General features: G+C 45.8%; 1 protein-coding gene across 5 annotated transcripts in view; it reads left to right on the top strand.

The window, feature by feature from the left end:
• Positions 1-13942, top strand: part of LOC118370390 (actin filament-associated protein 1-like 1) — a 44351-nt gene that overhangs the window by 16090 nt on the left and 14319 nt on the right. For 3 of the 5 annotated variants that reach the window (XM_035755368.2, XM_035755369.2, XM_035755367.2), the window contains exon 2: positions 13797-13922. In XM_035755368.2, coding sequence (XP_035611261.1) covers positions 13797-13922 — 126 coding nt within the window. Of the gene's footprint in view, positions 1-3388; positions 3800-4134; positions 5044-13796; positions 13923-13942 lie in introns of those variants that run through there. The other 2 variants (XM_052457569.1, XM_035755371.2) reach the window with 2 other exon arrangements.

Here is a 13942-nt window from a genome sequence, read left to right as displayed (position 1 = left end):
TCACTGCACCTGTACATAGCCCATCTGTAAACAGCCCATCCAACTACCTCATCCCCATACTGTATTTATGTATTTATCTTGCTCCTTTGCACCCCAGTATCTCTACTTGCACATTCATCTTCTGCACGTCTATCATTGCAGTGTTTCATTTCTATATTGCATTTACTTTGCCACCATGGCCAATTTATTGGGTTAACTCCCTTATACTACCTCTGTATATAGACTTTGTTTTCCTTTTTTTTCTATTGTAATATTGATTGTATGTTTGTTTATTCCATGTGTAACTCTGTGTTTGTATGTGTATGTGTCGAACTGCTATGCTTTATCTTGGCCAGGTCGCAGTTGCAAAAGAGAACTTGTTCTCAACTAGCCTACCTGGTTAAATAAAGGTGAAATATATATATTTTTTAAATGCAAGCCTCATGCCTAACCAGTTAAAAATAGGATAGCTGTAGGATCCATATTTTGTCGATTGTTCATTAATTGGCATGGTGTCATCACTGTGTAAATGTCCTGGACCTTAGGAAATATAATTGTAACAAGTTCAATGCTCAGCGATAACAGTAATATTGTTCCTTGTACAAGAGGGGGGTCCTCCTCACTGCCTTATGCTGAGGGCAGCATCATAGCCATAGGCTAGGACTGAGATGCGGCTTCATCTACCACTTGACAAAACTCATCTTGACCTTCCAGAACACAACACACATTTTCCCACAGCCAAGGATTCTCAAGACTTCTTCGATGAGCACGTCAAGCCCAAAACACAAGGGGACAAGCCGACAGATGGAACCTCATGACTGGCTCATTATGCAGGTATGCTATCCACAATATTGGATAGCATACCTGCATCTCAGTCTTAGCATGCGTAGCCGGGATCTCACCTCGTTGTAGGTCTCCCTCTGTTTAGCAATTTGGCACATAGGTCTGGGTAGATGCTGATCCTCTTCCCTGCATAGGTCAGACCCCCGCATTCCGCAGCAAGGTAGACAATTCGCCGCTTGACTTCAAACGTGTGGATCCGCACAATCATACATACGAGATCTGCTGCGGAGTTGACCTGTGCGATGCCCAGTGTTATTCAGCAACATAGGACCCAGCTTCTCCTGCCCGAACACTTCATAGAAAATATTGCTCGTGAAGGAAGTGACTAGCACATTGAATTTACGGGAATGATTTTCGAGTGATTCCGTTTTCTCTTTGAGGAGTTTCTGTTATTCCTTCCAACTTCGCTTGTGCTGTTTCTTGGTCATGGAGCCGCACCTCTGTCACATTGGCGGTCTTCTCCAGGCTTTCCACTTTGGTTGAATAGGTATCCCCTTTACCAGTGAGCACTGCCGATGATTCATTCACCGGGTTTATTTGTAAATGGAGGGCAGAGGTAAACAACTCACAAACAATCTCAAGTGTAGTAGCGGCCAGCTCTTTCTGTTGTCTGGTGTTGAGAGCCGCCGTGTTCCCACAGTTGAATTGTGGCCGGACAAATTCTAGCTGCTGGAGCCTAATAAACCGACTAGTTATTTATTGTCACACAATGAATGTCCCACGCCCTGACATGATGTTAAGTATTGACAAGTTTTAAGAAATGCGTTTGTTAATTCATAGTAATTTGCAGAAGAAAGCCACAAAAAAAAGCCACGCGTTTCAATGCATGCTGGGGTGGCAGGGTAGCCTAGTGGTTAGAGCGTTGGACTAGTAACCGAAAGGTTGCCAGTTCGAATCCCTGAGCTGACAAGGTACATATCTGTCGTTCTGCCCCTGAACAGGCAGTTAACCCACTGTTCCTAGGCCGTCATTGAAAATAAGAATTTGTTCTTAACTGACTTGCCTAGTAAAATAAAGGTTAAAAAAATGCCGCCAGAACCACAACTCATTGTGCATTGTCCCCGTTTCTTCAAGAGCATTGTCATTGTTTCATTTTGGCACAATGGTGCGGAAAGGCTGAATGAAAGGGGCTTGAATGAAGGCTCAGGATAACCTCCCCTCCCCTCTCTGTGTTTGTGACCTATCCAGTGTAGGAGTACATGTCAGGTTTCATGGTCTTATCTGACAGCTCTGTGATCTGGGATTGTTGACAGTTGACAGGCAAGGCTTTGTTGACCTGAACTCGCAGACCCACGGCAGGGGTCAAAAGTCATAGTGTTCAATCACTCTGTGTAGGTGTGGCTGCAGGGGAACGTGACTAGATGAGGCCTCTCTGAGCACTGTGACTGTACTAAACTAACTGTAACACCACCGTGATCCCCCGTCCAGGCAGGCTGACACACTTCCCAGAGGTGTGTAGGATTGAGGGTGTTGCATGGGAACGCGAGCAGCGCGGAAACTGGGCGGAAGGGTGGACGGGCCCCTTTCTGCCCCAGGCAGTAGGGTTCACACACAGACAATGGAGCCCTGGAGACCCAGGGCCGTGGAGTTGTGATTGCACCCCACACTGCTAAAATAACACACACATCCTACCGCACCGCTTAGCCTGCTTCCGTTCCGCTCCCCTTTTCCTCTTTTTCCTCATCCTTGTATCCTCATACACACATACTGTAGTATATTCATGCACTCTCCCTCTCTCTTACACACTCTTTCACACACACACACACACACACACACACACACACACACACACACACACACACACACACACACACACACACACACACACACACACACACACACACACACACACACACACACCTCTTTTGTATAGCAGCAGAACTACGTTTTTTTCTTATTTTGTTTGGCTTCATTTCCTTGTTTCAAGGGGAAGGAAACCGACCATTCTCTGTGGAAACAATCTGCTGTCCTTCAAACGTCTCTCAATAAATTAGAGTGAAATTCCATCTGCTTACTGTGAGAGAGAAAAAAGTCAGCAGCCATTCATTAGCTTACAAACAGTCTCTCTAAAGACACACTCGAACGACAAGTCTTTTTTTAAAGACGGAACCTAAGGAGCAGTGAAGCTGATTCACATGCATATGAAGCTCCCTGGTATGTCTGAGTGTTGAGTCTAGTGAGTTAGAGGAGGTGCTGTCCTGCTGTGAGTGCGTTGGCAGGTATTTGGCTCAGCTCAGTCAGCGGATTTTGAGGTCACCATGGTTTCCTTGTGTGTCGGCTGTAGCCGTGAGGACGTGTCAGAGTGTGTCAGTGTGGTGAGCAGTTAGAGAGAGGCAGCAGTGTCAAGGTCACTGGATCATCCTCACCCCCCACTGGATATTCTCTCTGGAGCGAGAAACCCAACCCAACGCTATTCTTATTGGATGGAAACCTTTTACTGACTGACTATGCACGCAATGAGACATCCATGGTGGTTTCTTAGACATTGCCCAGTGATCTGTCATGTAATTGCGAGTCAATAACCCCATCACATCATCTCCAGCAGAAGTCACTTACTTCATAAATCATTGAGCTTTGACTATCATCCCCTTCCTTTTTTTGTGATCCAGTTTCAACCACCAGAGACCAGACCCTGGGAAGTGGAACTCCTCAAAGAGAAATAGAGATGAAAGTCTTTTTGAGTAGTTCCACCCCCCAGAGGGAAAGAGAGAGGGAGGAAGAGAGAGTATAGGAGGTGGGCTGTAACAGCGGGAGAGTCAATCATTTGAGCCCAGCCTACTGTATACCACAATACCAGGGAAGGAGAGAGGGAGTGAGGGTGAGGGTGAATGAGAGTGACACCTCAGCCGAACTGTGTGTTTAGAGCTCTGCAATCCCAGAGACAAGCACAGCTGATGTGTGGATTACCACAGCAATTCTCACTGGAGCTGTTTTTGGAAAATGCTGGGCTTCTCTTCCTCTTCAGCTGTTGAAGCCGGTAAGTAACCAAATTGACTGCATGCCTGCATTATACTTGGTCTTGGCAGCCCGCTATTTGTCCCTCAGTGGTCTGTGTGTGTTGTGTTTGTCCCAGTCTCTCAAGACTGTAACATTTGAGTTGGAAATACACTAAAAGTATGTGGACACGCCTTCAAGTTAGTGTATTAGTCTTTTTCAGCCACACCTGTTGCTGACAGGTGTGAAATCTACATAGACAAACATTGGCAGTAGAATGGCCCATACTGAAAAGCTCAATAACTTTCAATGTGGCACCGTCATAGGATGCCAACAACCGTTCCAACAAGTCAGTTTATCACATTTCTGCCCTCCTAGAGCTGCCCTGGTCAACTGTGAGTTGTGACGTGGAAATGTCCAGGAGCAACAATGGCTCAGCCGCGAAGTGGTAGGCCACACAGGCTCACAGAAAGGGACTGCCGATTGGTGAAGCATGAAGCGCGTAAAATCATCTGTCCTCGGGTGCAACACTCACTACCGAGTTCCACACTGCCTCTGGAAGCAACGTCAGCACAAGAACCGTTTGTCTGGAGCTTCATGAAATGGGTTTCCATGGCTGAGGAGCCGCAAACAAGCCTAAGATCACCATTTGCAATGCCAAGCGTTGGCTGGAGTGGTGTAAAGCTTGCCGCCATTGAACTCTGAATCACATTTCCCCATCTGGCAGTCCGACAGACAAATCTGGGTTAGGTGGATGCCAGGAGAATGCTACTTACCCTAATGCAAAGTGCCAAGTGTAAAGTTTGGTGGAGGAGGAATAATGATCTGGGGCTGTTTTTGATGGTTCGGGCTAGGCCCCTTAGTTCCAGTGAAGGGAGATCTTAACGCTAAAGCATACAATGACATTCTAGACAATTCTGTGCTTCCAACTTTATGGCAACAGTTTGGGGAGTGTCCTTTCCTGTTTCAGCATGATAATGCCCCCGTGCACAAAGCGAGGTCGATACAGAAATGGTTTGTTGAGATTGGTGTAGAAGAACTTGACTGGCCTGCACAGAGCCCTGACCTCAACCCCATTGAACACCTTTGGGCTGAATTGGAACAACACTTAATCACCCAACATCAGATCAGTGCTTGACCTTACTAATGCTCTTGTGGCTGAATGGAAGCATATCCCTGCAGCTATGTTCCAACATCTAGTGGAAAGCCTTCCCCCGGAGAGTGAAAACTGTTATAGCAGGAAATGGGGGACCAACTCCCTATTAATGGCCATGATTTTGGAATGAGGTATTCGACGAGTGTGTGTCCACATACTTTCGGGCCATGTGGTGTAGTTGTCTGTGTGTAGATTGTGTGTACAGTCTTATCGGAGGTCCTACTGAACACTGTATCTCCACTTCCTGAGGCTATGTGGACGTTTTCTCAACTAATTATCTCAGACCCTGTCTACTTTTCAGACAGAGTTCTGTTTTGATAGGACCAATTAATTTCCCTTGCTCGTTCATTCATTCATTTCGACGTTGGTGTGTTATGACAGAGATATCTGTTTTACGTCTTGATACCTGCCATGTTTCTCTGGATAGCTGTGTTCTAATACAAACCGTCCAAGTTCATCTCACGAACATTTTTGCCAAGTCAAGGCCCTTTAGACATACAAAGACAATTTCATGAACGAATCCGGTGTTGTTACATGCTGGAGCTCTGTCATGTTAATTAGGTACCTTCTGTGTGGTATAACCTGAATGTTGCCTCAACTGTTCAAATAAGCTGACCAGGCAACGTCTGACTCTCTGACCACCCCAGACATTACGGCACCCCACTTCTAAACAACACTCTTACTGGGCTATATTCAGACGATTGCGAAATCATATTAACTCATAGTGTGTGTGTTTTGTGCTGAACTTGTTTGCCCTTGTTTCAGAGGTAGGCCTAATGGTTTTGTTGTGTTATGATGGAGTAACTGCTGGCAATGCAGACATTCAAGAGAGCAGACCGCTTTTGATAAGATTGTGGAAGATCCTGACTGTGCTAACATAACCTTACAATTAGACTTGTTTCCACATGAATGCATCTGCTCATAGAGCACTTCAGGTCTGTGCTTTGGGGCATGTATGACATGGTGAAGGTCCAGTGGGAAGAGAAATGAAACACTTTAACCGACAGGTTGTTTGATCTGCTATGAGCAGAGATAAGGACAACAACCTTTTGGACTAAAGCAAAAGAAACAGTCCCATATTGTAGTGATTAGACCAGGGGAAAACATCTCTCAGATCCAGAGACCTCAAAGAAAAACAGGTGGTCTTGAGATTACTGAGATTACTGTCTGCACACGCTGAGTTTTTCAGTCTCTTCCCTATCACTGTGGTGTGTGTGTGTGTGTGTGTGTGTGTGTGTGTGTGTGTGTGTGTGTGTGTGTGTGTGTGTGTGTGTGTGTGTGTGTGTGTGTGTGTGTGTGTGTGTGTGTGTGTGTGTGTGTGTGTAATGCTCCTCTCCAGGAGAGACCCAGGTCCAGTGACTGGTACTGCAGTTCTGGTGTCTCTTCACTCAGCTCCAGAAATGCCCCACTAAATCAAATCGAATCAAATCAAATGTATTTATATAGCCCTTCGTACATCAGCTGATATCTCAAAGTGCTGTACAGAAACGCAGCCAAAAACCCCAAACAGCAAGCAATGCAGGTGTAGAAGCACGGTGGCAAGGAAAAACTCCCTAGAAAGGCCAAAACCTAGGAAGAAACCTAGAGAGGAACCAGGCTATGTGGGGTGGCCAGTCCTCTTCTGGCTGTGCCGGGTGGAGATTATAACAGAACATGGCCAAGATGTTCAAATGTTCATAAATGACCAGCATGGTCAAATAATAATAATCACAGGCAGAACAGTTGAAACTGGAGCAGCAGCACGGCCAGGTGGACTGGGGACAGCAAGGAGTCATCATGTCAGGTAGTCCTGAGGCATGGTCCTAGGGCTCAGGTCCTCCGAGAGAAAGAGAGAAAGAGAGAATTAGAGAGAGCATACTTAAATTCACACAGGACACCGGATAGGACAGGAGAAGTACTCCAGATATAACAAACTGACCCTAGCCCCCCGACACAAACTACTGCAGCATAAATACTGGAGGCTGATACAGGAGGGGACAGGAGACACTGTTGCCCCATCCGATGACACCCCCGGACAGGGCCAAATAGGAAGGATATAACCCCACCCACTTTGCCAAAGCACAGCCCCCACACCACTAGAGGGATATCTTCAACCACCAACTTACCATCCTGAGGCAAGGCCGAGTATAGCCCACAAAGATCTCCGCCACGGCACAACCCAAGGGGGGGCGCCAACCCAGACAGGAAGATCACATCAGTGACTCAACCCACTCAAGTGACGCACCCCTCCTAGGGACGGTATGAAAGAGCCCTAGTAAGTCAGTGGAAAGAGGGGAACCGGCCAGGCAGAGACAGCAAGGGCGGCTCGTTGCTCCAGAGCCTTTCCGTTCACCTTCACACTCCTGGGCCAGACTACACTCAATCATATGACCCACTGAAGAGATGAGTCTTCAGTAAAGACTTAAAGGTTGAGACCGAGTTTGCGTCTCTCACATGGGTAGGCAGACCATTCCATAAAAATGGAGCTCTATGGGAGAAAGCCCTGCCTCCAGCTGTTTGCTTAGAAGTTCTAGGGACAATTAGGAGGCCTGCGTCTTGTGACCGTAGCAGGACCAAATCATAGAGATAGGTAGGAGCAAGCCCATGTAATGCTTTGTAGGTTAGCAGTAAAACCTTATAATCTACAGATAAGATAAGAGATGTGAAGCCTCTCATCTACTGAGAGAAACAACTGATCTGTAATGAATTTCCTCCTCTTCTTCCGAAGAGGAGAGGCGAAACGGATCAGAGGACCAATACGCGGCGTGGTAATTGTCCATGGTTCTTTTTAATACGTTAAGGTACACATGAACAACTGACTACAAAAAACAAGAAATGTGAAAACTCAAAACAGTCCTATCTGGTGCAAAGACAGAGACAGGAACAATCACCCACAAACACACAGTGAAACCCAGGCTACCTAAGTATGATTCTCAATCAGAGACAACTAACGACACCTGCCTCTGATTGAGAACCATACTAGGCCGAAACATAGAAATACCCAAAACCTAGAAAAACAAACATAGACTGCCCACCCAACTCACGCCCTGACCATACTAACTAAATACAAAAACACAGGAAATAAAGGTCAGAACGTGACATGATCACCAGGGTAGCTGATGAGCAGATGTTTCTGTATAATGAAATGGTCCTGTCATGGGTTTGAGGGTGCCAGGAAGAGAGGTGTGGAAATTCATCCAAAATGTGTAATCCAAAATCTGGAGTTCATTCAATCCAAGATGGCGTAGCAGTCTTCGTGTCTTCTCCTGTCCTGTCCCATGTATATATTGTTTTCTTCGTATATATTTCGTATATATATATTTTAATCTCACTTTCCATCTACGGACTGACAATACTCTCCTGCAACCTGCCTCACCCAATGTGTTACAGATCTGCTATTTTTATACTTTAGAACCGGAACCCCTTTCAGAAGCTAGCCAGCTAACTAGCTACTAGCTAGTAGTCAGTTAGCCAATGCTAGCGGTCCTCACCGTTAACTCGGATATCAGCCGGCCTCAACCCGGTCAATTCCTGCCAGTCTGCACAGCTCGATATCAACCCCGAGCATATCGGACTGCTTTTTTTCTACCACCGGATTCCTACCGCAAGGTCTGCACCTTTACACCGGAACTTCGCAGCTAGCTAGCTGCTATCCGAGTGGTTACTCCTGGTGAACGTCTTGTCCCGAAGCAGGCACCAGTTAGCCGGGAGCTAGCCTGGAGCTAGCCAAAGAGGTCCACCAGCCAATTCTTGGGCTCTTTTACAAATTGGCCCATACCCTTTACTGCAAACATGGAGCCCTGCCGATCCATCACGACTGGTCTGCCGACGTAACCGTCCGAGGTGGTCTCAACAGGCTCTTTCGTTGCGACGTCACCGGATGCCCATCTGGTATCCCCGGGCCCTCCAGCTCACATAGTGTAGCAGCGACTACGGAGTAGGCTCCTTCACTCATCTAGTACTACTCATTGGACCCTATGATCACTCAGCTACACATGTCTCTCCCTAATGTCAATATGCTTTGTCTATTGCTGTTTTGGTTAATGATTATTGTCTTATTTCACTGTAGAGCCCCTAGCCCTGCCCAATATTCCTTAGATAGCCCATTTGTTCCAACCCCACACATGCGGTGACCTCACCTGGATTAACTGGTGCCTCTAGAGACAAAACCTCTCTCATCGTCACACAATACCTAGGTTTACCTCCACTGTACTCACATCCTACCATATCCTTGTCTGTACATTATGCCTTGAATCTATTCTCCCGCGCCCAGAAATCTGCTCCTTTTACTCTCTGTTCCAAACGCACTAGACGACCAGTTCTTATAGCCTTTAGCCGTACCCTAATCCTACTCCTCCTCTGTTCCTCTGGTGATGTAGAGGTTAACCCAGGCCCTGCAGCCCCCAGCAACACTCCCATTCCTCAGGTGTTCTCATTTGTTGACCGTAACCGTTGTTGATCTGTAACCGTAAAAGCCTTGGTTTCATGCATGTTAACATTAGAAGCCTCCTCACTAAGTATGTTTCATTCACTGCTTTAGCACACTCCGCCAACCCTGATGTCCGAGCCCTGTCTGAATTATGGCTTAGGAAGGCCACCAAAAATCCTGAAATTTCCATCCCTAACTATAACATCTTCCGACAAGATAGAACTGCCAAAAGATGCAGAGTTGCAATCTACCGCAGAGAGAGCCTGCAGAGTTCTGTCATACTATCCAGGTATGTGCCCAAACAATTTGAGCTTCTACTTGTAAAAATCCACTTTTCAAGAAACAAGTCTCTCACCATTGTCGCTTTTTATAAACCTCCTTCAGCCCCAAGCTGTGCCCTGGAGACCAAATGTGAATTGATTGCCTCCTATCTATCTTCAGAGTTCATACTGTTAGGTGACCTAAACTGGGATATGCTTGACACCCCGGCCGTCCTACAATCACACATATTATTAAGGAACCTACCCGGTACAACCATGGGGCACCCTCTTAGATATCATCTGAACCAACTTGCCCTCCAAATACACCTTTGCTGTCTTCAACCAGGATCTCAGCAATCACTGTCTCATTGCCTGCGTGCGTGATGGGTCCGCGGTCAAATGACCACCCCTCAACACTGTCAAACGCTCCCTAAATCACTTCAGCGAGCAGGCCTTTCTAATCGACCTGGCCCGGGTATCCTGGAAGGATATTGACTTCATCCCGTCAATAGAGGATGCCTGGTTGCTCTTTAAAAGTGTTTTCCTCACCAACTTAAATAAGCCTGCCCCATTCAGAAAATGTATAACTAAGACCAGACATAGCTCTTGGTTCACCCCAGACTTGACTGCCCTTGACCAGCACAAAAAAATCCTGTGGCGTTCTGCATTAGCATTGAATAGCCCCCGCGATATGAAACTTTTCAGGGAAGTCAGGACCCAATATACCAATACAGTCTGTTTGGAAAGCTAAGGCTAGGTTTTATTTTTTTGGGTTGTTGAATTTGACCCCTTTTTCTCCCCAATTTCATGGTATCCAATTGTTTAGTAGCTACTATCTTGTCTCATCGCTACAACTCCCGTACGGGCTCGGGAGAGACGAAGTTTGAAAGTCATGCGTTCTCCGACACACAACCCAACCAAGCCGCACTGCTTCTTAACACGGCGCGCATCCAACCCAGAAGCCAGCCGCACCAATGTGTCGGAGGAAACACCCTGCACCTGGAAACCTTGGTTAGCACGCACTGTGCCCGGCCCGCCACAGGAGTCGCTGTTGCGTAATGAGACAAGGATATCCCTACTGGCCAAACCCTCCCTAACCCGGACGACGCTAGGCTAATTGCGCGTCGCCCCACGGACCTCCCGGTCGCGTCCGGTTACGACAGAGCCTGGGCGCAAACCCAGAGTCTCTGGTGGCACAGCTGGCGCTGCAGTACAGCGCCCTTAACCACTGCGCTCCCCGGGAGGCCCCAAGGCTAGCTTTTTCAAACAAAAATTTGCATCCTGTAGCACTAATTCCAAAAAGTGTTTGGACACTGTAAAGTCCATGGAGAATAAAAGCACCTCCTCCCAGCTGCCGCGGCAGCATTGATTGGAATGCTGCCGCGGTCATCCCTCTTCAAAGGGAGAGAAACTCTAGACCCAAACTGTTATAGGCCTATATCCATCCTGCCCTGCCTTTCTAAAATCTTCAAAAGCCACGTTAACAAACAGATCACCAAACATTTAGAATCCCACCGTACCTTCTCCACTATTCAATCTGGTTTCCGAGCTGGTCATGGGTGCACAGCCATGCTTAAGGTCCTAAATAATATCATAACCGCCATCGATAAAAGAAAGTACTGTGCAGCCGTGTTCATCGACCTGGCCAAGGCTTTCAACTCTGTCAATCACCACATTCTTATTGGCAGACTCAATAGCCTTGGTTTCTCAAATGACTACCTCGCCTGGTTCACCAACTACTTCTCAGATAGAGTTCAGTGTGTCAAGTCGGAGGGCCTGTTGTCCGGACGTATGGTAGTCTTTATAGGGGTGCCACAGGGTTCTTATCTCTGTATATATCTATGATGTCGCTATTGCTGCTGGGGATTCTCTGATCCACCTCTACGCAGACGACACCATTCTGTATACATCGGGCCCTTTTTTGGACACTGTGTTAACAAACCTCCAAACAAGCTTCAATGCCACACAACACTCCTTCTGTGGCCTTCAACTGCTTTTAAATGCTATTAAAACTAAATACATGCTTCTCAACTGATTGTTGCCGGCACCCGCCTGCCCGATTAGCTTCACTACTCTGGACGGTTCTGACTTAAAATATGTGGACAACTACCAAAAGGTGTCTGGTTAGACTGGTAACTCTCCTTCCAGACTCACATTAAGCATCTCCAATCCAAAATTAAATCTAGAATTGGCTTCCTATTTCGCAACAAAGCATTCTTCACTCATGCTGCCAAACATACCCTCGTAAAACTGACTATCCTACCGATCCTTGACTTCGGCGACGTCATTTACAAAATAGCCTCCAACACTCTTTTGCCACCAAAGCCCCATATAGTACCCACCACATGCTCTCGCTGGCAGGTGTAGCCTAGTGGTTAGAGTGTTGGGCTAGTAACCGGAAGGTTGCAAGTTCAAAGCTGACAAGGTACAAATCTGTCGTTCTGCCCCTGAACAGGCAGTTAACCCACTGTTCCTAGGCCGTCATTGAAAATAAGAATTTGTTCTTAACTGACTTGCCTAGTAAAATTAAAAAATTAAAATTAAAATAAATTCATCTCCAAACCCACTGGCTCCAGGTCATCTATAAGTCTTTGCTAGGTAAAGCCCCGCCTTATCTCAACTCACTGGTCACCATAGCAACACCCACCTGTAGCACGCACTCCAGAAAGTATATTTCACTGGTCATCCCCAAAGCCAACACTTCCTTTGTCCGCCTTCCCGTTCTCTGCTGCCAATTTATTTTTATTTATTTTACCTTTATTTAACCAGGTAGGCAAGTTGAGAACAAGTTCTCATTTACAATTGCAACCTGGCCAAGATAAAGCGAAGCAGTTCGACAGATACAAAGACACAGAGTTACACATGGAGTAAAACAAACATACAGTCAATAAAACAGTATAAACAAGTCTATATACAATGTGAGCAAATGAGGTGAGAAGGGAAGTAAAGGCAAAAAAGGCCATGTTGGCAAAGTAAATACAATATAGCAAGTAAAACACTGGAATGGTAGTTTTGCAATGGAAGAATGTGCAAAGTATAAATAAAAACAATGGGGTGCAAAGGAGCAAAATAAATAAATAAAATGACTGGATGAATTGCAAAAATCACTGAAGCTGGAGTCTTATGTCTCCCTCTCTAACTTTAAGCATCAGCTGTCAGAGCAGCTTACCGATCACTGTATCTGTACACAGCCAATCTGTAAATAGCACACCCAACTATCTCATCCCCATGTTGTTATTTATCCTCTTGCTCTTTTGCTCCCCAGTAATTCTACTTGCACATCTGTCACTCCAGTGTTAATGCTAAATTGTAATTATTTCACCTATTTGGCCTATTTATTGCCCTACTCTTCTACATTTGCACATACTGTACATAGATGTTTCTATTGTGTTATTGACTGTACATTTGTTTATGTGTAACTCTGTGTTGTTGTTTTTGTCGCGCTGCTTTGCTTTATCTTGGCCAGGTCGCAGTTGTAAATGAGAACATGTTCTCAAATGGCCTACCTGGTTAAATAAAGGTGAAATAAAATTAAAATAAAATTTGGACACTGCTGAGAAGTTCTCAGGGATAGACATTAAAGGTTGCTCTATTTCCTGGGCTAAGTGACCTGAGCAGAGGATGTTTTTATTACTGATAACAACCAGGATGAAAAGAATTCCAGTAGTCTGGTCTTTCTGGTTTATTTCCCTGCATGTAGTTTAAAATAGCTACTTAACATTTACGGCTAAGTGATCATAATCTTCGGGCACCCAAAAACCACTCCTAACTTGCCCAATGGGCGAATGCCTCTCAGACCTTAAAGGGGTTACTTCAGGATTGTATCTACTTAAACAAAGTCAGATGAACACATGGATACCATTTGTATGTCTCTGTGTCCAGTATGAAGGAAGTTATAGGTGGTTTTATGAGACAATGCTAACTAGTGTTAGCACAATGACAGTCAATCATTGATTCTGCTTTTGTGACTATCATACCCGTTTATTGCATTAATCTGCCAGACCCCACATTATTATTATTATATTGTCCAGGTTCTTCCAGCCACTGTGTCTATATAACCAGATATCTGAGGTTAGCTCTTCCCAAAGCCACTTATGTTGTCAGCACAGAGTTGACCTATGAATATAGATTTGCTCAGTAATTTTATTGTACAATCTCTTGAAATTGTCTCTCATTGTTTCATACATGACCTCTGACCTGTGTTCTTTCCCACCAGCGATGGAGTACCTGGTGAGTGAACTGAACGTGTTGCTGAAGCTGCTGGACCATGAGAGTGTGAGCACAGCCACAGCAGAGAAGATGAGTGTGATCCGGAGCCTACTGGGGCAGCTGCAGCCATCAGGTGTGTGTGTGTGTGTGTGT

Source organism: Oncorhynchus keta, chromosome 12 (genome assembly GCF_023373465.1).
Source record: "Oncorhynchus keta strain PuntledgeMale-10-30-2019 chromosome 12, Oket_V2, whole genome shotgun sequence".
In the NCBI taxonomy this organism is placed as follows: Eukaryota; Metazoa; Chordata; class Actinopteri; order Salmoniformes; family Salmonidae; genus Oncorhynchus; species Oncorhynchus keta.
Note: the sequence above shows the minus strand (reverse complement) of the source record. Positions and strands in the feature narration are given on the sequence as shown.